Raw genomic sequence first — 25,716 nt, 5'->3', positions numbered from 1 at the left:
AAGGTTTAGCGTTGGGTGTTTTACCTTTTTTTTTTTACCAAGGACTGCAGAAAAAGGAATTTTTTTATATATTCTGTGCATTAAAGATGCTAAAAACAATCAGATGCTAAACTATCTGAAGAAAACATCAACATCAACGTTTTACCTTTGTTTTATTGGTAACTGAGTGTAATATCCAATAATGTACCGTATTGATAATGAATTCATAATTTTTTTTTTTTAAAAGCTGAGGGCCAATAAAACAAAGAGCTGCAGGCTGAATATGGCCATCTAGTTTAGTAGTGTCTCATTTTAGAGTCTCCACTGAAGCGGTCATTCACAATAAGTAATAAAAATGATTTTAAAAAAGTTAAACTCTATAAAAAAGTAAAAATAACAACAATGTATTCATTTTCTACTGCTAATTATGTTCATGGTCAAAGGTGAGCCTTTCCCAGCTGACTTTGGGCAAAAGGTGAAGTACACCCGGGACTGGTTGCCATTCAATCACAAAGAACAACAACTGAACACTACCAATCAATCAATCAAAGTTTATTTATATAGCCCTAATTCACAAGTGTCTCAAAGGGCTGCACAAGCCACAACGACATCCTCGGTCCAGATTCCACATCAGGGCAAGAATAAACTCAACTCAATGGTATACAATGAGAAACCTTGGAGGGGACCGCAGATGTGGGGATCCCCCTGCCCCCAGGCGACCGGTGCAATGGACGTCGAGTGGATCTAGTTAATAGTGTGAGAGTCCAGTCCATAGTGGGGCTAGCAGGGGATCATCTTAAATGGAGACAAGTCATCAGCGCAGAGACGTCCCCAACTGATGCCCAGATGAGTGGTCCACCCCTTAATGTGTGACTCAAACGAGAGAGTTGGGTCGAAGGTAATACCCAGATTCTTTACCGAGTCGCCTTGTGTAATTGTTTGGTTGTCAAATGTTAAGGTGGTATTATTAAATAGTTGTTGGTGTCTAGCAGGACCGATAATCAGCATTTCTACCTTAATTTTGACCACACCTTTGTGAGAATGGTTCTTCTTTTGGGATTAGTATTGCTAAAATGACAGAAATTGCTGAAGATAAAGCAAAACACAAGCAAGATCTGAACAAAGTTTGAAAATTTGGGGGTCATCTGAAAAAAAAAAAAAAAAATCAACATCCATGTGGTGCATGTAGAAATACAATAAAATGGGCCCCAGATTGGAACCTTAGGGCACTCCGTGTGTGAAAGTAGCAGATAAGCTAAAACCTCCAAGGCTGACACAATCACTTATCTCAAATACAGTACATAGGACTGGAACCAGTAGGATGTGTTTTACATTTGAAAACTACTGTCAATGTTGTTTATCCTTCTTTACTCCCTACAAGAAAAGTGTGGTCTGGTACATGTTAAACACAGGAAGTGAACAGACTATAAAAAACTGCTGAGACACAGAGAAGGCGTAGGATTGAATAACCATCCTCTTTTTTTCAGACATGATCAATGGTAGAAGTGTAAACATGAACGTTAAGAATGTTCGAAATAAACTAAACTAAACAATTAGCAAGTTGTGCCCGGATGCCTGACAGGAGCAAGATGGAAAACCGTTTGTCAGTCCATCATGAGTAAACTTCTGAGGTCATGGCACAAGCACGAATGTCCAGCAGCAGTCTTTAACTATACAGTAGAGTTGACTTTATTGGTGACAAGTGTCAGAAACAATACCTCAAGCCATATTGGCGTGCTACTTACACAAGCACAATTTTGTACTCAAATACAAAAAGGGTCTTATGAATGCAAGTTATATTATATCTAGAGGGTTCAATTGGCAAGAATTGAGTTGTCGTGACCTGAAAGACCAGATTGAGTCTCGGTCTGTTGCAGTGAACTGGTTCATTTCCATAGCTCACATGTGAATGCTACACAGACCGAGAGCATCAATTAAAAGTACAGCAAAGAGCATGCAGAGGAAAGAGAAAATTAGTCCAAAGCACTCTCTCTGAGCCCGCTCTCACTTCTCTCCCCATCTCTATGTGAGAGCTTCTGCACGTACGCACGTACTGGCAGGCGGCCTTCTGCCACAGCTCTCTTTATGGATATGGTTTAGAAGCTTGTATTGGCAACCTGAGCTGGCAAAAATAGTACACAATATAATAGTGATCCTATTTAACCCGCTAGACCGCATTTTTGTTTGGAATATTTGAGTTTCAACACAGTGTCACAAAAAAATGCCCGGTCATGTCCTTGTTTTTTTACTGCACAGACTTTGGTCTAACAAAATGCCTTTGTAAATGCTAAACAAACAAAATAATTGTTAGTATTTTTTTTGTCTGGACCAGAAGACAGAACTTCAGGAGCCTGATCTACTAAGATCCAAATAACAAGTGCAAATTTCCGTGTGCACACAAAGAAATTGCACATACTATTGGTGGACGGGTTGCAGGTGATTCACTAAGAAGCCATGCACAATTAATAACAAGTGCAAAAGTGATGCAGATCGCCCAATTTAAAGGAGGATTGTTTGTGTACTACCAGCTGTCACCATGGAGACATTCATTTCCATCCACATGCTCCAATCTGTGGCATTTTGCTACAATGTAGAATATGCTACACACAAATATGATCTGAGACACATTTTCTGGGCTATTCGAAGCATTCCTCCAGTGTGATCTAAAAAACTGAACCCCCTTTTTTTTTTTTTTTTTTTTAAAAAGGGATTATCTGCTAGAATGATCAAGAAAAGAAAATGCTTTTTGCAGCTAGATGTATATTAATACAGCTCCCATATAAAAAAACAAAAAACAATGCTGAATAAAGTGGTGGGTCACGTCTTCCCAATGCCATGACCCACCACTAAAAATTTCAGGAAGATGGGCACACGTGTAAGGAAGTTATGACTGTAATTGTCTACCACAAGGGAACGATATTGGCGCCACTACAATGATGCCGTCACATCGCACCCAATACCGTAATTCACCATTAAAATTTCGGGAACATTAGAGCATGTGTCAGGAAGTTATTACTGTTATAATTGTCCACCACAATGGGGCGATATTGACGCCACTGCAGTAATGCACTTGCATCTTACCCAATACTTCAATCCCCCATCAAAAATTTCAGGAAGATCGGAGCATGTGTAAGCAAGTTAATATGTTATAATGTTTCACCACAAGGTGGCCATATTGGCGACACTGCAATGATGTAGTTGCATCCCAAACAATGCCATGATCCACCATCAACATTTCTGTGTGATCGGAGCATATGGAAGAACGTTATGAATGTTTTAACTTTTTACCACAAGGGGGCAATGATAGTGTCGATATCGTATAGGCATGATCGAACCCAACCTTAGAGCCTCATGTCAGTTTGGAGGAAGATCTGAACATATAAAGAGAATGGCGAGGTGCAGTTTTCACTATGAAGAGGTATGAATAGGTACTGACCCCTAGGGCACTCCAGGCTGACATCATCATCATTTATACCAATCATAATCAAGATTTGAATTTGGGAGGCGTTTCATGTTTTGTGGCAAACCATCAGATCACAGTTTGGCGCCATGCTACGTCCACTTCCTATGTCGTAGATAATATTTATTCACAATTTATCATTAGCCATCAGTATAATATCTGTCCGATCATCTATAGTGATGTAATAGCAGTTTGATTAGAGATGCCCTGAAGCGGTATTTGCCGGCCAGCTCCACCCACTGTGAATGTATACGACTATGTACTGACCCATACGGCACTTGAGTGCATCTTCATCATCATTTGTAACAATTATGATCGCGATCTTAACTTGGTAACGCTTTGTGTTCATTGGCAAGCCATCAGATCAAAGTCTGGCGCCATGCCACGCCCAAATCCTGCTGTAAACAAAACAATGTTTGCAATTCATCATCACCCATCAGTTTAGTGCAGGGGTGGGCAATTAATTTTTACCGGGGGCCGCATGAGAAACCCGAGCACTGCTGGAGGGCCACATCGACAATATTTAAATTAAATTTTGCTCAATATGATTTTTGATATATACCGTAAGATAAATAATAATAATAATAATAATAATAATACTTTCATTTAACATAACTTAACTTTATACCAAAAGCACTGCGTTGGAAATCATTTGTACCCCTTTCAGAGATCACATTTAGTTCCCCTTAAACATCCTCATGTTGCACAATGAAATGTAAGCATAGGATGAAGTGTGCATTCCTGTAACTTTCTCTAGTAACAGCATTCCATGATTAATATAAATAAATTAACATTAATAATAAATGACAGTAAAATAAGCACACGTATGACTGAGGAGTCATAGTGTAACTTTGTGTGGTGTTTGAGTTGTCTGACTTTTTGTGTGGCCATAAACGCACCAGTGGTTTAGTGGTATGCGTGTTGGTGACAGATGACAAGTTGGTTTTAGCCTGGTTTGTACGGCAGAAAATTACTAGTTTTTTTAGATAGAAGTGTTTTACTCATGTTTTTGGTGTGGTTATGGCCGAATATAAACAGTTTTGCTCAATAAAGTGATCAATATAATTCCTGGCCTCGAAGCATCTCGATAGACGTTACAATAATTGAACGGTGTTCAATTGAACGGTGTTGACGAACACCGTTAGGGCCGCTTGTTGTCACTGTCACTCAGAGTTGCATTGCAAAATTACACAGAATAAATGTGTTTTTTTTGTTTAGAATTCAGATGGGATTTGATTTGGTGGGCGGCATATATTTGCTGTGCGCAGAGGATGCTTGAGCAGTGCGCAATTGCGCAGGCGCGCACCTTAGAGGGAATGTTGCTTGGCAGTCCATGTCTTGTTGAAAACACGCCATTCGTCATCAACTTTTCTCTTTTTAGCGTCTCGGGTGTAAACCGTGCATCACTTGTCGCTGTGCACCTTCACTCACAGGTTACACACGGACATACGCCCATAAATAACACTTTTCAAAATAAAAGCAGCACAGTTGTATTGCACGCACGACATAGATGTTTTTTCAACTTTATTTTGTAATTTGTGATTGCAGCTGTTCACATTCACTCACAATCACGCACGCGCATACGTCCACACGGAAGTAATACAAATAACGCTTTTCAAAATAAAAGCAGCACCGTTGTATTGCACACTCGACATAGATACTTTTTAAAATGTATTTTGTAATTTATGATTGGCCTCACACGGGCCGGACAGGGACGCACAAAGTGCCGGATGTGGCCCGCGGGCCGCAGAATGCCCAGGTCTGCTTTAGTGTCTGCCACTGGTCACCTAAAGTGTAGAAATGACAGTTAAATTGGTGCCCACTACGAATAGGTATAGGTAAAACAGTTACTGACCCATAGGGCACTTCAGGATGACATCATCATCATTTCTACAAACCAGGATAAAGATTTGAGTTTGTGTAGCCGAGTTATTAACAATTTGTGTTTTGTGGCAAAACATCGGAGTCATGTTTGGTTGGCGTCATGCCATGCCCACACCTAAAGACATAGGCAACAATTGTTGGCAAATTAACATTGCCTATATGTCTTGTATCTGTCATTTTAACCGCAACTCAATCGGTCAAAGTCCCTAGGAGGAGTGTGTTAAAGTACGACCACCGTATTTTGACGAAAAATGGCAGTTGGAAACCAAGGCGGCCGACTCGTTCATTTTTAAAAAAGAGTTCTTGAGACTTGTATGCGCATCTCGTCATGTTGGACGTCTCCAGCAATTTTCGTGGCTCTACGTAGAATTGGTGGGGAAGGGGGCTATTTTGTCTAATTTTAAAGGTGGCGCTAGAGAGACAATTTTTACATTTCATTTTTGGGACCATCAAAGTATAAAATCGCCATACCTGATGCGCCTGCAAAATATGGGGACTTTTCATGCATGTTGAGGGCCTCATAAAGGCGTCCAAACGTATGGAAAAAAACAACACAGCAAATTCAATAAGGCCTTTGCAGTGCTCTGCATTGCCCCTGTGGGGCATGCTCCGCTGCTCGAGCCCTAAACATAACGCCAGCAGACTCAAAACGAATCACTTGATTTGTTTTGGTGTCTGCTGGCTCCAAATCAGCCTATTAAATCATCCAGAAGCTATAAAATGGCATCACTGGTTAGATTACATGTCTAAAACTGTATTTTTATTTCTGACAGTACAGAAAGTATGTTAATTTGTGCGCATCTGTGCCAGTTTGCATTGCGAACACTAAATTATTACATTTGCATCTCTTCCTTCCAGTATTGTGGCTGTTCTAATAATCAGCATATATTCTTCATATACATGAAGGCTAACAGGCTAAATGGATTGTGCTCGCTTTTTTGCTCATTTAAAGGAGACACAATCCTCGGCGCACAGGTTTAGTTAATCAGTTTTGTGTGTGCTATCAAGTTTGCACTTGCGCTAATACATGCAAAATGTTATTAGATTAAGCCCCGAGTGTATAGTTTTCTATGAGTTTAAATAAGATTACATTATATTCGCCTTTTGCTTTCCCATGTGAGGGATGAGAGGCTTCCTAAATGTAAATTTGTACTTTGAATTATTTTGTGTTGACCTGCTGGAAATGGGTGGTGTTTATTTGTGTTTATTTATTTGTTTGGCTTTTGGAGGTATGTTGTTGATATGGCCTGATAAGCCAGTGCACTATTTTGGAGACATCCTGGACATCATGTGTTATGCTTCTGGCTGATTTAATATAATGCACAACTTGTTTAAAGTTAAGTTAAAGTTAAAGTACCAATGATTGTCACACGCACACTAGGTGTGGTGAAATTTGTCCTCTGCATTTGACCCATCCCCTTGTTTACCCCCTGGGAGGTGAGGGGAGCACCGGGAATCATTTTTGGTGATTTAAAACGCACATAACTGTCCACTCCTGCATTATCATAAAGCAAAACAATATGTATTTGAATTAAAGAGAACATCATATAGTCCCACACGTGATGAATTGCGTTTTAACTATGAAACATGTTGACAGCAGAGGTGTGGACTCGAGTCACATGACTTGGACTCGAGTCAGACTCGAGTCATGAATTTGATGACTTTAGACTCGACTTGACAAAATGTAAAGAGACTTGCAACTCGACTTAGACTTTAACATCAATGACTTGTGACTTCACTTGGACTTGAGCCTTTTGACTTGACATGACTTGCTACTTTCCCCAAAACCCAAACCTTAAAAAGTTATTTGGGAGCGCTCCGTATCTTTCATTTTATACGTCTGTGTCTATAAGCGTGTGTGCTGCTTGTCAGCTGGTGTGCTGTCAGTACAACAGCCAATCAAATTAAATCTATGTTGTTTTAATCCCACAGCTCTCATCCAATCCAATTGCAGGACAACCACCGAACATGAGTTGTCAAACAACGCGGCAGTGAGAAACAATTATGCCAAAGTTGGTTTCGTTCGGGTATAAAAACTACGACTTGGTCAACAAAAAACGAATTGCCGTATGCAAATCACGCAGTTCGAATATTACAGACGGAGACGCAACAACTTCCCACTTCGTTCGACATTTGAAGTTGCACAAAGAAGGGTAAGTTTTGAATGTAAGATAACGTTTATTGGCTAAGTAACATGACTTTTATTTGCTGTGTAGTTAAATCAGTGAGGCTGTAAACTCACTGCTAACGTCATAACCATAGACATCTTATAAGGGTACGCAGCATTGAGCGCTACTGCCTACTGGCGCAGACGAGACGCGGGGCCGCCATCTTGGAGTGGTGATCCGCTCCACTCAGTGCAATTCATTTGGCAGGAGCAATGAACTGTCAGCAAATTTAATTCATCTTACCTCACTGAATACCACTGATTTTCACGCGTTTTTTTGTCATACGTGTAGCTATGATAACGGACACATGTTTTGGCGTTTTTATTATTCATAGTTTGCTTAACAGTAATATAATATTCTTATACGCTATAAATGACCAGACGTCCGAGATCAAAACTGGGAATATAATCCCAGAGAAGAGGGGAAAAAACGGCCAGCTATTTTTAAATTGAAGAAACAATATGATTAGGTTATATATACATGTGTATATCCTACATAAACAATGTATGAATACATTAGATATCTATATATTTTAGGGACCTATAGACTGTAACTCTGTTGCTGCAGCAGCAGAGCGTTTATTCTGTCTTGACACTTTGTATTGATATTTTGTATTACATTCTTCCCTTAAATGATAATGTTTACAGTGATTGTTTTATATCTATTTTTTATGTATGTCGCTTTGGATAAAAGCGTCTGCCAAATACTTAAACATATATAAACACCTGAAAGTCTTTATATCAGCTAAAACCACCAATCTGTTTCACTGGATTCAGAATAAAACCAAATTCTGTCTTACCCAACAATGTTAGTATTTGAATATTGTTAATTGAAGACTTATTCCTGGTTACAATTATACTGTTAAGAAAGTATTGTCTTGTACTTTGCCTAAAATGAGAATGCATCATAATCAGTGGCGGCTGGTGAATTTTGTTTTAGGTGGGGCTGAAAGTTTGTAAACCAAACCCCTGTAGGGGCGTCATCCTCCCCCAGAAGATTTATTTGTGATTTTCACATACAAATATTGAAGATCTTTGCTCCTTCTCAACTTTGTGGTAATGTTATTTTCATAAAATACATCCAATAGTATGTTAATGTTTGTTTTTGCAAATGTGTTTATTCCGTAAAGGAATGAGTTAAATGTTTAAAATTGTTTAAACTATTAAAATGACTGGTTAAAAGTGCTATTATGAATTGCAATGTCAGCACCATTTTTTTTCCTGCAATTTCAAATGCACTTGTTTTAATAAATAAATACAGCGTTTTAAAAGCATACACAATCTGTGTAAAAATATTAGTCTGTGGTTAAAAGGACTTGAAAGGACTCGAAACTCAAAATGCAGGACTTGGGACTTGACTTGAGACTTTCTAGTCTTGACTTTGGACTTGACTCGGGACTTGCCTGTCTTGACTCGGGACTTGACTCGAGACTTGAGGGCAAAGACTTGAGACTTACTTGTGACTTGCAAAGCAATGACTTGGTCCCACCTCTGGTTGACAGTCCTTGACAGCACAGTTGAACTTTGTTCAGTATGCTGAAATAACTTATATTAATGGGTCTCTGTCCATTAGAATTCACAATATAAAGCACATTTTAAAAGGAGCTATTGTTGGTAGTGTACTGAAGCTACTGTCAGGAATGAATGAATGAAGTTATGACCAATGATAGCTTCATCCCTACGGAGCACTTTGTTCAATCTTGAAATCTGATTGGCTCAGTGACCATTGCATTAGTGACTATGTTTACACTGCAGGCCAAAGTGGACCAGTTTTTTTTGGAAATCTGATTTTTTCCAGCTGACTGTTAAGATTACAAGTAAAATGTGATCTTTATCAGACTCCAGTATAAATCAGGCATGCACAGTTTGATAAGTGAAAACAAAAAGGAAGTTAACCGGAACGACAAGTGTCCCGTAACAACAACAGAAGAAGAAGAAACAAATGTATTTTAACGACGCCGTTCTTCATTGTCGTTTTCTTCTGTTGTTGTCATCCCGGGTCACTCACAGACGAGAATACGAGAGACACTGCGCATATACAATCTACCCATATGTCCAAACATTGAACGGACAATTGAGAACAGAGTTTTCCAATCTGTTTTTTTCATTACTATTTTCAATTTTCAATTAAATCAAATTACGGATAATTGATCATGGATAACGATCGATTTTTCCGTTTTTTTATTATCAAACCAAAAAACAGGGAAAATTAATTTTAATATACGTTTGTAAAATTATTTTTCTGTTCCAAACGAAAAACGGATAGCCGCGACGTACAAGGACCGAAAATAACTGCAGGAGGAGGAAGAAGAGAAATGCAAAATGGAAAGTGATTTTCTTTTGGTCTTTTCCTGCGCACACGGATGACGTAGCTTGACCAAAGATGACGTAAAAATCGCAAACTGGTCACATTGGAAAATATCAGATTCCAAACGTATTTGGACTACCTCTTGATGTGGCCCAAATCTGATGCAAAAAGATCAGATTTTAAGCACTTAGGAGCATTTACTACACAGGCAAAAAATATCTGATTGTGTCACTTGAGGGCAAAAAAATCAGATTTGGTGTCTGGTGTAAACGGGGCCAGTCTTTTTCGTTAGTAGTGATGCTCTATTGCTTTTTTTTTGTGACATTCTGCAGCTTCTAAAGCTTCTAGTATTGATCCCAAGCGTTAAAAAGCCTTAAAATATATATAAACATTAAAATTCATACAAATCCCACTCTGTGGGAATTAATTCATCACGGGTGGGTCTGAAACGGAACTCCTACAATATTTGAGGGAACACTGTATTGTATTTCATATACATGAGGTATATTAGACAGGTGGTCCTCCTTTTATGACATTAAATAAAGAAAACGACAGTAGTTACATAAGAGCAACAGAAGAATATGCATGCAGAGTAACACGTCATATGTAGTCGCAAAAGACGTCACTTTTGTTCTTTTAGTTAACTCTTTGACTTTAACCTCCTTTATGTCACCCAAGCATGAGGCGGAGTCTTTTGGAGGCGCTGCGTAAAAGAAAAAGAAAATAAAGAGTGAAATCAGCCAGCGTAAAGCAGTCGGTGTAAAAGTGAAGAAATCAACATTGGCTGCATGCCCGATCCAAGCCGCTCAAATACTGCGTCCATCACCAAGGATACAGATTGTATCTTTATACATATTAATTCATCTTCTCCTATGAAATGGACAGTGACAACTAAGCAGCACAGTGGTCTCATTCTTGAGACTTTTCCTTCCGACAAGGCTGCCTCTCCCTCTCTTTCCAGTGTGCAAGACAACCACAGGCATTAAATTCAGGAGTTGTTTTAATTTTTAGTACTGTTTCATCTCATTATTGTATTTGATATGTTTATTGCTGTATGTCCTACATGTGTTCTGTGTACAGTCTGATTTATATAGCTGTTCATTTAGGTAGAATGTAGGTTTAAGTTCCGACTTGCACTAAACAAGCTTGTAGTCGTGGCAACGTAATGAAAGTCCGTAACCTGAGGACCACCTGTCATTAGAATTTGGTGACCATGAGTTATTGTCATTGCTAAATCATGTCTTCCCTGTAACACTTCAGTATTGATTTTCATTCATTTGGCTGTGACACCTACATGTAGACCAGCCTCACTTGTGCTCTTTTGTCCAACAGATGGTACTTTTTAAAAAATAGTTGACATACTTAACAACAATAATGCAGGGTGCTGAAGAGAGGACACAGAATCATCTGTGGTATGATAATTAAATATTCAGAGTATGATGACATCTGTCCACTTCTCCGATACTGCCGACACACACGTGCATCGTTATCAGTTCACAGCAAACCATTCTAACTGGCTGCCTTTTGATACTGTTTACACCGCCAAGGCATGATATGACACTTTTAGAGGACATAACACACTCTCTTCCCACGCCGAAGGTCATAAATCCAAGTCTGTCAGAGAACTTTGCATAATTGAGCTACACAAATAATTTGACTTAAAACCCCACACTTGACACTTAACAGTAATTGTAACTAGTTACAGAAACGCATTAACGCATGTGATTAATCACAACATTTTTTTGCATCAGTCATACATTATCGCGGATTAATCACACAGTACATTGTGACTGGACGTGCTCCTTTACCTTATCTTGTTTGGTCAATGATCAGGACAATGCATACGTCAGTGCGAAGATGTGTAAGGAGACTGACTTTTTGGTTTGCTGGCAAATTGCACTCCAAAACACACCCTAACTGGACTTTAGATAAAACTGTTACAAAGTGTTGAAAAAAGAAATTATGTGAGTTCAAGTAAAAAAATAAAAATGTGAGTTTGTGTATGACAGAGGTGCCCATTAGGTCAATCGCAAACTAGCAAGGTCGATCGCAGAGGGTGTGTCAGTCGATCACCAGCCAGGCAGTAAAAAAATGGACCTAAAAATTAGCGATCATTAATCTTCACAATGACGTCACTTTCGTCACTTGATTGATGCTGGCTGCTGCAAGCTCAGTATTAAGAAAAAAACGACCGGCTATAAGGCTAGAAACACTTTTTATTTCAACAGACTCTCTCGCTGTACCTGCCGTCAAAAGCCTAAAGATCAACCGCACAGTTTCTGTCTTCACAATAAAAATGCTGCTCCATCCTACCCGTGCTAACAAAATAAGAGTCTCAGAAAGTTGATTCATTAAAGTGTACATTTTATACACTTTAATGTAAAGTGTATAAAAACGAGTATTGAAGCTGGACAAATAAGATGCCAAAACCAACCACTTTCATGTGGTATTGGACAGAAAGTAGGACTTTTTTATCCTCCACAATGTACAATTCAAAAATGTGGAAGTTATCAGCACTACTATGAATCCTGTCTGATTCCAATCAATGCAAGTCATCAGAATGAGAAAATAATGCACTTACATTCTTCTCTTCATGAAAGAAAGGAATCTTAAACATGCTTGTATTTTTATTAAACACCTTCAATATGTTAACAAAAAACATCTGTTTCATAAATACACACACATATATATATATATATATATATATATATATATATATATATATATATATATATATATATATATATATATATATATATATATATATATATATATATATATATATATATATATATATATATATATATATATATATATATTTATTTATTTATTTATTTATATATATATATATATATATATATATATATATATATATATATATATATATATATATATATATATATATATATATATATATATATATATATATATATATATATATATATTTTCCATCCATCCATCCATTTCTACCGCTTGTCCCCTTCGGGGTCGCGGGGGGTGCTGGAGCCCATCTCAGCTGCATTCGGGCATAAGGCTGGAAAAGTCGCCACCTCATCGCAAGGCCAACACAGATAGACAACATTCACACTCACACTCATACACTCGGGCCAATTTAGTGTTGCCAATCAACCTTTCCCCAGGTGCAATGTTTTTGGAGGTGGGAGGAATCCGGAGTACCCGGAGGGAACCCATGCAGTCACAGGGAGAACATGCAAACTCCACACAGAAAGATCCAGAGCCCGGGATTGAACTCAGGACCTTCGTATATATATATGCACAGTATATACATACATATATATACATATACAGTTATGCTCGTAAGTTTACATACCCTGGGAGAATTTATGATTTCTTGGCCATTCTTCAGAGAATATGAATGATAACACAAAAACCTTTTTTCCATTCATGCTTAATGGTTGTGTGAAGCTTTTTTTTGGCAAACAACTGTGTTTACTCTTTTTAAATCAAAATGACAAAAGAAAGTACCCAAATGACCCTGATCAAAAGTTTACATACCCCAGTGACTTTGATCTGATAACATGCACCGAAGTTGACACAAACAGGTTTGAATGGCTAATCAAGGTTTCAATCCTCACCTGTGACATGTTTGTTTGTAATTAATGTGTGTGTATAAAAGGTCAGTGAGTTTCTGGGCTTCTGACAGACCATTGCATCTTTCATCCAGTGCTGCACAGATGTTTCTGGATTCTGAGTCATGGGGAAGGCAAAATAATTGTCAAAGGATCTGCGAGAAAAGGTAATTGAACTGCATAAAACAGGAAAGGGGTATAAAAAGATATCCAAGGAATTGAGAATGCCAATCAGCATGAGGGATTCAGGTAGACCAGCTGAAGTTATTTGTGGATTTTTCTTTGCATCTCGAACAATTTGCCTGGCACTTGTGGCTGAAATCTTTGCTGGTCTACCTGAATCCCTCATTTTCCACTTCTTAATCAGCGTTTGAACACTGCTGATTGGCATTCTCAATTCCTTGGATATCTTTTTATACCCCTTTCCTGTTTTATGCAGTTCAATTACCTTTTCTCGCAGATCCTTTGACAATTATTTTGCCTTCGACAAGGCTCAGAATCCAGAAACATCTGTGCAGCACTGGATGAAAGATGCAATGGTCTGTAACTCACTACTATATATATATATATATATATATATATATATATATATATATATATATATATATATATATATATATATATATATATATGTATGTATGTATGTATGTATGTATGTATGTATGATGATGAGTTAAATCACCTCGTGTGGGCACCCTTAATGTATGACATTCTTACAATAAAGTTTAAAATTGCATTTCTGTCAGATAAGGGTTTTTTTTTCAAGTTGTCCAAGCAAGTACTTTACTGTCATCAATCGTGATTAATCGAAATAAAAAAATAATCTGGTGTAAAAAAAGATGTATTGTTTGACATACAAGCTTTTTTAGAATGTTGCAGCAATTTACTGATTTAAGGTTGTTCATCTTCCAGATGGCATTATGTATTGTAGTTCAATAAAGCAAAGTGTCACCTTGCTTGTGTACTGCAGCGCGGACGGAGGGACTGAATTGCTGTGTCACACGTCTGAAAAAGCAGTGCAAATTTGCTCATTGTTATTTTTGTCTTTCAACATAAAAAGCAGGTAGGGAACAGTCAAGAAAACAAGTGTCAAGTAGTATGCATTGTTAGTTTCACACCAGGCGATTTCTAGGTACCATACCAGTAATTGAACTGTCAGTCATGTACTTTTAAGCATACAAATAAAACAGTTAGCTTTAGGTGGCATTTATGACTTTTCTCGTTCAACAAATGGGGTTGGTTTACAGTGTGTGTTTAGTGCAGAATGAAATCAGGATCTTATCTTTGACAAATATCACTTTTAGACCTTTCTTTCAGTCAGTTTGGCTCCGTCTTCCTGCTCTTAGGAAGCTCGAAATCCAAACCATATTTTCTTCTGTATAATCAATAAACCTTATCACCAAAGTGTATGTGCAGGCTAACCACTTCCTGTTCATCATTCAATTCCCCACCCTTTATCTTGTGGCGGTAAGTCACTCTGTCAACTATGAATAAAAGCTTCACAGCAATTACAGTGGATGTATGTGCGTGTGTACATTCTCACAACTCATCCATCTCCTTGCTTAACTATTTGTCGATTCAGAGAAATTACAACATAAATATTTCTGGAAAAACCTGTCAGGATCAGAGAGAGGCTCTGCTGTGGTCTGTGAAGATGATATGTGCTATGGTTAGGATTGAAATTGATCAAATCTCATTTGGTGACCCAAGTTTTTGTCCCAAAGACAGAATTTGGAGAAGCATGCAAAGCAATGTTGTTTATGCAGTGCAGTGTCGTGAGGAGTTCAATGATCTCTACATTGCAGAAAGTAAGCAACAGCTACATCAGTGAAGTCATTTGGTCCAGTTTATTTACATCTTAAAGAGAAAATACATTCACCTGAGGACAACCATGTCTCTGTTTTGTGAAAAAGTTCAAAATAAGGGGGTGCTCCACCAACAATTTAGGGCGCACTCACATTCAAACGAAAGTGCCGAACCACAAGTGTGAACGCAGCCTTAAAACAGTTGTGCATAGTTATGATAGGATTTAGTGATGATTACTATAAATCAAATTTGCTTACTTGACATACACTGCTTTCTAATAATTGTCTATTCTGTATTGTGCAGCTACCTTGACAGCCTAGATCGGATTGGCGCCACAGACTACCAGCCAACAGAGCAGGATATTCTGAGGACCAGGGTGAAGACTACGGGCATCGTGGAGACACACTTTACCTTCAAGAACCTCCACTTTAGGTACAAGTAGTAGGGATTAGTGAGTCCCAGCACACAACACACAAACACAACAACTGAGTGAGTGACAAGCCTGAACAGCAAACACATTCCTCAGACAGACCAACAATTTGTTTCCTATATGGTGGGTCGGTATAGCTCGGTTGGTAAAACGCAATAAGGTACAATTAAATAAATAAATAAAATGGTACTGTTCTTGGTCACCGCCCTGACTAAACTAAGATGAATGCAGCCATGTACAGAGACATCCTGGGTAGAAACCAACGCTTCCCATCCAACCTGATGGAACTTGAGAGGTGCTGCAAAGAGAAGTGGGTGAAACTGCCCAAAGATAGGTGTGCTAAGTTGTGGCATCGTCTTCAAAAAGACCTGAGCTTTTAATTGCTGCCAAAGTTGCATCAACAAAGTATTGAGCAAATGCTGTGAATAATTATGTGATTCTTTTATGTGTTTATTTTTAATCCTATCCTATGTAATCACCACCCTGCCGAAGGGAGTAAAGATGGAAATTAGCCCTTGGCTATAATCTTTCATATTTACAATAACCTCTGAAACTCATGACAAAATTGCCAAAAAAAAAAAAAAATCTTATTGTTATTATGGGTTATTGTCTGTAAATGTTGAGAACAAAAATCCATCCATTTTGGAATTGTCACGGCTTGTCACACCACGCCGTGCCTTATTTTGGGTTTCTTGATAATTTTCTGGGTGTAGTTTTAGTTTCTGTCTTGCGCTCTTATTTTGTGTTTTTTCACTTCCTGTTTTTCCCTTTCCTGCAGCAGCTTTACGCCTGTCTAAATCTGTGTTAGTGAGCATTTCTTCTTTGCCAAGATAATCCATCCCACCTCACAGGTGTGGCATATCAAGATACTGATTAAACAGCATGATTATTGCACAGGTGTGCCTTAAGCTGCCCACCATAAAAGGCCACTCTCCTTCGCATAGAGTTAATCAGGTTGTTGATTGTGGCCTGTAGAATGTTGGTTAACTCCTCTTTAATGGCTGTGCCAAGTAGCTGGATATTGGTAGGAACTGAAACACGCTGACGTATACGCCGATCCGCTGCATCCCAAACATGCTCAGGTTGACATGTCCGGTGAGTATGCTGGCCATGCAAGAACCGGGATGTTTTCAGCTTCCAGGAATTGTGTACAGATCCTTGCAACATGGGGCTGTGCATTGTCATATGACAACATAAGGTGATGGTCTCGGGTAAATGGCACAACAATCCCAGCAGGCACAAGACATTGATACAACTTTGATTATACAAAAGTACATACATGTCCTTTAAAAGTGACTTTGAAACAACTTTGCAAAATAGTTGTATTTGTAAATTGAGACAACGTTGATGTCAAACAATGGATCTATGTTGTGGAATGGAAAATTACCAAAATTCATTAGTCAAATCAAGGTCAGAACCCAACACTGATTAAAGGTTGTCAAAAAGCATTTTGTTCCAACATTATGTTCGAGTTGTTCAACGTCAGGACCTAATTCAACAAGTTCTCAATGTTGTTTAAATGTCTTGTGCCTGCTGGGATGGACCTCAGGATCTCCACACAGTATTTCTGTGCATTCAACATGCCATCAATAAAATGCACTTGCGTTCGTTGTCCCTAACATACGCCTGCCCGTACCATATTTCCAGCCCCACCATGGGCCAATCAATTCACAACGTTGACATCATCAAACCGGTCTCCCACATGACGCCATACACATTGTCTGCCATTTGTCCTGAACAGTAGCTAGCATACCTCTCGGATATCGATAGCAGCCTGAGGCACTGTGAGCAAGGTGCTGTGTCACTACACCAGTAAAGTAGTTCCTCTGTGTTATCTCTTACAACAACAATGTTGCTAAAGCATTAGTAGTGTTTTTTTAATGTTTTTATTACAGTGCTTTATAAACAAAATAGTAGAATCCCCAGTACCTGCATTGTGAGCCGCCTGGTGCTTGCAGTTTTTTTTTACTATCTAGGATGCACAGAAAAGGGAAAGACGTGTGTTCTTGTCTCACATAAAGATTGTGGATGGTGGGTGACATTCCAAAAAAAGGGCAGTTTTCCTTTAAGATAAACACATTTGTCTACCTTTGTAAGAAAAATGTCCTGTTTGTTAATAATAATAATTGTACCTTAATTTCAGCTATTGATGTTTGCTTAGATTGCAGTTTTTGCAATATTGAATAAATGCACTTAATACTTACACACAATATATATGAATGGTGTTTCAAGATTAGTGTATTCATCAACACTCACTCAATACCACTGTAAATATTGACTTAGTACTGTACCAGGAGTGTTCTGTTGAGATGTCGAAATATTTTCAGCTCACTTCAATGTAACATACGGCATACCTACCATTATATTCATTTAAGGCACAACCTGGTTAGATTAATCTGATATTCACTGTATTTCCTCTCTGGTAGTGCACTTAGACCTGTACTTGTGGCATAAAAATAGATGAGAGCGATCACTCCCAAGTTACACTTCAGCTACTACTGCCTGTTTAAAAAAACATATTCCATTACTGTCTCAATTTGAGAAGTAAGACAGGAGTGTGAGCGATTTTCTGCAGAAGTGGAGAGTTAAAATCAATACTAAATGGCTCAAAATGAGTAAGGTAGGAGTGGCATGAGGGGAAGCAAGTCTCAATGAGGCATTTCCACACACAATCACAGACATTTGATGGTAATGTTTCACATTAAAGTAATAATCCATCGAAGTGGGCTGCCACTTCACGGTCCATAAAAGAGAACACCAAAAGTTGACAATGAAAAACACTGCAAGGTAGATAACTTAAGATAACACCTCACTTTAAATCAGTGGTTCTTAACCAGGGTTCGATCGAACCCTAGGGGTTCGGTGAGTCGGCCTCAGGGGTTCGGCGGAGCCTCCGCCAAGGAGGTAAAGACACATCCGACTTATCGTGTAAATAAAAACTTCTCCCTATCAGCGTATTATGGATACCCCCAAACAATGTTCCCTCTAATTTTCCATCTGATTTGCAGGTTTTTTGATTGATTGATTGAAACTTTTACTAGCAGATTGCAAAGGAAGAGAATACACAGTACAGTTTACACACTACAGTACATATTCCGTACAATTGACCACTAAATGGTAACACCCGAATACGTTTTTCAACTTGTTTAAGTCGGGGTCCACGTTAATCAATTCATGGTAATGTGTGTAAGGTGTGTAATTTGTTGTGAGTTCATGCACTGTGTTGGTTTTGTTCTTTGAACAAGGTGATGTGCATGCACGGTTCATTTTGTGCACCAGTAAAAAAACATACGAGTTTTTCTTGAATTTGAAAAAAATATATATATATTTTTTTTTTTTCACTAAAGAAGGTTTCGGTGAATGCGCATATGAAACTGGTGGGGTTCGGTACCTCCAACAAGGTTAAGAACCACTGCTTTAAATAGACACCACGTTTGTGCTGCGTTTGTGCTAGTTTGTGCCGTTGAAATGGTTGTTTGTGCCATTTTTGTTTCTGTGTTATTGAAGATTCTTCTTTAGGTCAGCCAGCCGCCCTGTTCGCCAAATTAAGTCCAACTTAAGCCAAAATAGTGTCATTCGTTTGTGCTACGTTTGTGTTGCAAACTTTATTTGGTCCAAACGCAGTATAAACGAATGAGACTATTTTGGTTTAATTTGGAGAAAGTGGGGTGGGCTGGCTGACCTTTAATTGACCTATAAAAAAAAAATAATTTAATAACTCAGAAACGAAAACAGCACAAAAAAACATTTCAACTGCACAAACAAACTATTTCAGCAGAGTTTTACGAGGGGCGGGGGTACAACTTCACTTTTTTAACTTTCCAAAAGAGATTTTGTCAAAAGTTATTACAAATTCCTAAATTAGTCCATCATTAAGGGGAAAAAAGAAACAACATGCTGTGCTATTTATATACTCTTTTTTTCTCTATATATAGGGTAACTTTCACTTGGAAATAATTGTATTTGCTGTTGGTGCAATTTTTAGCATCATAAAAACTTATATAGTAATAATAAAGTAGATTAAAACCTTTTACAACGTAACATACCGGTACTAAATATTGTTAGACTTTAACATTGTGGACAACAAAGAAGCAACTTTAAAATCAAACTTAACATTGAAGTTGGGCTGCAACAATTAATCAGTTAATTATTATTAGGTTAGAAAAAATTTGATTTATATTCTGTTATTTTGATTAATTGTTTAATGTGTGTAACTAATATAATTGATACAATTCAAGCCGCAAGGTGTGCGCTGCAGTGTTAATTTTGATAGCAGTTTTTAATTTAGTTTTAGTCCTAGTCTTTTGATGAGAATGTATTCTAATTTTAGTCATATTTTAGTCACTTAAATTGATTTAGTTTTAGTCGACTAAATTCCTCAAAATTTAAGTCGACTAAAATTACAGTCAATTTTGTAGACTAAAGTATAAAGTATAATGCATATTTGACGTTGTCTTGAAACTACTTTAATGAAGGTTATTGCAAAGCATCTCAAAAAGAATATATCAAGAAGTACATATTAGTCATATAGTCATCTGGACAAATCCAGAACTAATTTGATGAGTGTGCAACATTGTACTGAACAATGTGCCAAGGATATTGTCATGTCTGTGTGATCATGTTTTGTTTAAGTTATGTTCTGCTTGGTTTTGGACTCTTTTTAGTTCCTGCTTTTCACTCCCTTGTCTTGTTTCCATGGTTACCCATTAGTTTCACCTGTACCACGTTTGGACTCATTGTGCACTCTTGTTTGTCACCATAGTAACCCATTAGTTTTCACCTGTCATGTCACGCACCTGTTTCACGTTTAGAGTCACGCACCTGTTTTCACTGATCATGTCACTATTTAAGCCTGTCTGTTTCTGTTGTTTGTCCTGGTGACATCCTCTATCATTTCATCCATGCTACTGCTACCCACGAGATTAATGTTTATTATAGTTTATTCTTCATGCCATGCCAAGTAAGTTTTTGTTATTGTTCATAGTTTTTTGCCTTTGTGCATGTCTTTTGTTTTCATAGTCAAGTTTTGTACTTCCGCCATTGTGCGCGCCTTTTGTTTATTCTTTTTTTGAGTGTTAATATTAAATCATGTTTCTAAATTCACGTCTTGCCCGTGCCAACTTTCCGTTGCCTTCTGAAAAAACAAACCCCCAGGACCAAGTCATGACAGAATGTCACCAGCATAAATGTTTTTTCGCACGTAAGTTGGACGAGTTGGACAGTTTGGATGAGGCTTCTTGGGAGGTGCTGCGCGCCATGGAGGCCGAGACGCTGTGCTTTTCCCCCAGGGAGCGCAGGGGGATGATGTGGGGGAATGGAGGTAAGCTGGTGCCGATCGGCGCGTCGTTCCCGTCCCGGAAACGTCGCCAAGGACGTGGAAAGACTTCCGCGAGCCGGCAGGACACGCCGCTCCCACAAGCCCCTCCCCCTCCAGGCGGAAGCAAGCAGCAGCCAGTCCGGCTTCGCCCTGATGATGTCACAGACCAGGATTTTTTTTTCAATACTTTTTCTTTTGATCACCCACCTCCAGCAAAAGACTCTAATCCCATAAACATGATAAAACACTATCAGAACATGCTTTTGGACATTAGAGCAAGTCAATCCACGTCATCCCAATTTCATGCCCCGCCCCCCAGGACTCAAGCCACGCCAATGTCACACAAAAAAAAATTCTCACCCACAAAGTCCCAGGTAGAAAAAAAAAGACTTTTTGGACAATTTAAAGGGGAGGATTCGGCCCCCCTCCTGACCTCCTTAAACCCACCCCAAAAAACGGTTCCAGACCGCGGGGAGCGCGTCTGGTATCCGCTCCTTGAGGGGGGTCTAGGGCTGGGAGCTGTTCAGGTGGGGTCGCTCAGCATCATGCCATGCCACAGCCTCTAGTACGACCGCCACCACCAGTCTTTCGGCCTGCTAAGCCGCAACCTCCGGTTCGGCCACCACCACCGGTCTTTCGGCCGGCTAAGCCGCAACCTCCGGTCCGGCCACTACCACCGGTCTTTCGGCCTACCAAGCTGCAACCCCCAGCTAGGCCACTTCCACCTGCACCACGGCTAGCTACTCCAAGGCTAGCACCTGTCCCTGCTCCACGGCTAGCGCCAGCACCATGTTCAAAGCTAGCGCCAGCCCCACGCCAAGCTCCAGTGCTGCCAGTAGCAGCTCCACGCCAAGCTCCAGTGCTGCCAGTAGCAGCTCCACACCTAGCTCCAGTGCTGCCAGTAGCAGCTCCACGCGTAGCTCCAGTGCTGCCAGTAGCAGCTCCACGCCAAGTTACAGTGCTGCCAGTAGCAGCTCCACACCAAGTTCCAGTGCTGCCAGTAGCAGCTCCACGCCAAGCTCCAGTGCTGCCAGTCGCAGCTCCACGACGCCAAGCGCCGCCAGTCGCAGCTCCACGACGCCATGCGCCGCCAGTCGCAGCTCCACGACGCCAAGCGCCGCCAGTCGCAGACCCCCAAGCCATGACCGAGACCCCCCATGCCAAGACCGAGACCCCCCCATGCCAAGACCAAGACCCCCCATGCCAAGACCAAGACCCTCCAAGTGGCCAAGACCAAGACTCGCCATGCCAGGACGCGCCACGCCAAGTTTCGCCGGCCGACGCGCCACGCCAAGCTTCGCCGCCCGACACGCCACGCCAAGCTTCGCCGCCTGCTTCGTCTGCTGCACCCGCACCTGCGTCATCTGCTGCTCCCACGCCTGCCACAACAGTGCGCCTGCCTTCCCGTCGGCCACGGATATGGCCGCTACCTGGTCGTCCGCCACGCCAAGTGCGCCCACCTCATCATCGGACAAGGATGTGGCCATTCCCAGGTCGCCCACCTCGTCTGGTACAGCGGCGCTCTACGCGTCGCCGCCACCTAACTCCGCCCCGGTGGATACGGGGACACGTGGTCTGGCGACCCACCGCCATGTCCCCCTCCCGCCCTCCCATGACTATTGATCTTTTCTTTTTTTTTTATGGACATCTGGTATATGTCCTTAAGGGAGGGGCTCTGTCATGTCTGTGTGATCATGTTTTGTTTAAGTTATGTTCTGCTTGGTTTTGGACTCTTTTTAGTTCCTGCTTTTCACTCCCTTGTCTTGTTTCCATTGTTACCCATTAGTTTCACCTGTTCCACGTTTGGACTCATTGTGCACTCTTGTTTGTCACCATAGTAACCCATTAGTTTTCACCTGTCATGTCACGCACCTGTTTCACGTTTAGAGTCACGCACCTGTTTTCACTGATCATGTCACTATTTAAGCCTGTCTGTTTCTGTTGTTCGTCCTGGTGACATCCTCTATCATCTCATCCATGCTACTGCTACCCACGAGATTAATGTTTATTATAGTTTATTCTTCATGCCATGCCAAGTAAGTTTTTGTTATTGTTCATAGTTTTTTGCCTTTGTGCATGTCTTTTGTTTTCATAGTTTTGTACTTCCGCCATTGTGCGCGCCTTGTGTTTATTCTTTTTTTGAGTGTTAATATTAAATCATGTTTCTAAATTCACGTCTTGCCCGCGCCAACTTTCCGTTGCCTTCTGAAAAAACAAACCCCCAGGACCAAGTCATGACAGATATCGATTAAAGTGCACTGTACAGGTATCTTAGCTTATTAAAATGGCAACCAAGCTTGCCAATGATGTACAACAAAAGTAGTGATCTTGCTGCTGCGCTACCGTCTTTAATACTACAGTATGAGTAATTTAGAAATTTTAGCTTTGGCCTACTTAGTGTTGCGTAGATGTCTGGATGGTTAGCCTGCAGACAGTGTGTGCATATATCTTCTCTTTTTGTGTAACATACATATTGTATTGAGGTGTGTAACAATACAGAAGGGATGTAACAATATGAGAGTTTCATATCACTGTTATCATGACCAAAATTATCATTGTTATTATTTTTGTGGTATTGTTGAATGTGCTCAAAAAGTACTTATACACACACTAAAATGTTTCGATCAATTTTTTTGAACAGACATACTGTTAGAAATCCCACTACTTTGCATGTCCTGTGTTTGTTATGCTTCACTCGTAGTGTTTTAGTCTTAGTATTTTATCGGTTTTATTGGCTAAACTTATAGTGTTTTAAATATTGTTTTGTACTCTTGACACTTTAAGATTTATTTAAATGAAAACTGCATTATAAATCAAATGCAGTATTATTATTATTATTATTATTTCTGGCTTTGTCGTCCTACTCTGTTCAGCGGTCCTCGAACGCACCAGAAAACCACCTCTGTCCCGTATTCCTCTGAGGAAAGATCGATCATCATAATTCCGTTCTAAGAGAGCACAGTTTGTAGGTTCAATGTGGACAATTAAATGGCTTTGTTGCTCGGACAGTAATGTATTTATATAGGTTTAGATTGTGGTATGTTGTTTCCTAGTGGGGAAAGACATTTTGATGTTAGCATCTAAGCTAGCAAGCTGGCTCAGTCAGTCTGTGAGTTTATTATAGTGCAGTTATCAATCTCTGTGTTTAGATCATTTTAATTTAAAAAGGTAATACTAACCATCAGGAGTTTTGCCGCGGTCATCATCCTTATTACCGTTTTATTGTTATATCCCTACAATACAGTCATGTTTTCCCAGTAAAAAAAATAACACCTTGCCTTACAAAGACAGTAGTCCCAATTGGACCCCTCTGGGATTTATCCCCCACCCCTCTCCCACTTGCTAATGTGATTGGAAAGATTCCTTACTTGTCCCACCCGCCTAAAGACAAAATCAAATATGATTGGATTTCGTCTCTTTCAACATTTTTGTCTTGTTTCTATTCGTTGGCTAAGTTGTTACGGAGCCCCTAAAGGGACATGAAGGCATTACTTTTGCAAGACCTCGCAATACTTTTTGCGAGATCTCGCAAAAGGTTTTTTTCCTATGTCAGTGAACTGGAAGTAAAACAGACACCGCGATGGTGAACCGGAAGTGAAACAGACACAGCGATGGAGGAGCCTACCTATCATTCGTGGGATAAGTTTATTGATTACTATTTTAGTATTGGCCTAACATATAAAGACATCATATCATATTATGGTCCCACAACAAAGCACAGATGATCGGTAGGCTCCAGCATGCTCCCGCTCCTCCATCGCTGTGTCTGTTCCACTTCCGGTTCACTGACATAAGAAAAAAACCTTTTGCGAGATCTCGCAAAAAGTATCGCGAGATCTCGCACAACATCCATGTCCCTTTAGTGGCTCCGTAAGTTGTCAATTAATTTCATCATTGTTTTCGTTAACGTGCATTTGTTGTGATGCGTTATCGTCATACTTTAGTCATTGAAAAATAGGTCGGTGATGGTAAATAAGACGAAACTAAATAATATTAACACAGGTGCGCTGACATAGCTTTTGCACGGATGCTTGAATAGAGCGCACATAAGAGCGGTGGTGTGTGTTTGTGCTGCGGTCTGTGTGGCGGCAAACAGCGAATATCTTTTTCCTAAATTATTTTCAATAATACATACATGTTAAAAGTGCTACTTTAATGTTGTTGAATTGGATTTATTAGAAAAAAGAATGACGGTTGTAGTAAGCAGAGAAAATGTTTCAAAGATTTTCCCTAAAATGTGCATTGAGGCTATGGAGAATGTTAGATCTGATTACTCAATTAATCGTGAAGGATGAGGGTTTTTGGATGCCGTTTCATCGAACAATCAAATATAGTTTTCCAAGGCATATCAGATTTTATAGTGGCAATTTTACGTGGTGGTATGATGTCCGGAGAAAACATTTGATGGCAGATTATGTTGGTAAGTAGGCTAGTGTTTATTTCTTTTTTGTCTTTTAATAACTATGGCCTTTCCTTTTTCCTTCCCCCAAACCCTAACCAAGTCCTTACTTGGACTAAGGTTTTTTAGATGGTTTAGGTAGTTAGTTCTATGTTAGTTCTACCCAACCCGTACAGACCGAAAATCTTATTCTGAAATTCTGGGCAGATGTTATGAGGGGACGGTCCAGTCTGTGAAAAGGGGAACCCTGAGCGGCATGAGAACACCCATATTCGGCTGCAGTTGGTAATCGATAGATTACTCAATTACTAAATAAGCAATAGCTGCAGCCTAACATTGAAGCAAAACATTAATTACTCACCATTAAAGCAATTGT

At 39.6% G+C, this 25,716-nt stretch overlaps 1 protein-coding gene across 1 annotated transcript in view; it reads left to right on the top strand.

Annotated features, from left to right (window-relative positions):
- LOC133641469 (guanine nucleotide-binding protein G(o) subunit alpha-like) overlaps nt 1-25,716 on the top strand; it is a 163,016-nt gene that overhangs the window by 112,138 nt on the left and 25,162 nt on the right. Inside the window, exon 4 of the mRNA XM_062035208.1 lies at nt 15,498-15,626. Within this exon, the coding sequence (XP_061891192.1) occupies nt 15,498-15,626 (129 nt within the window). The remainder of the gene's footprint in view (nt 1-15,497; nt 15,627-25,716) is intronic.

This window comes from Entelurus aequoreus, linkage group LG24 (genome assembly GCF_033978785.1).
Source record: "Entelurus aequoreus isolate RoL-2023_Sb linkage group LG24, RoL_Eaeq_v1.1, whole genome shotgun sequence".
NCBI lineage: Eukaryota > Metazoa > Chordata > Actinopteri > Syngnathiformes > Syngnathidae > Entelurus > Entelurus aequoreus.
Note: the sequence above shows the minus strand (reverse complement) of the source record. Positions and strands in the feature narration are given on the sequence as shown.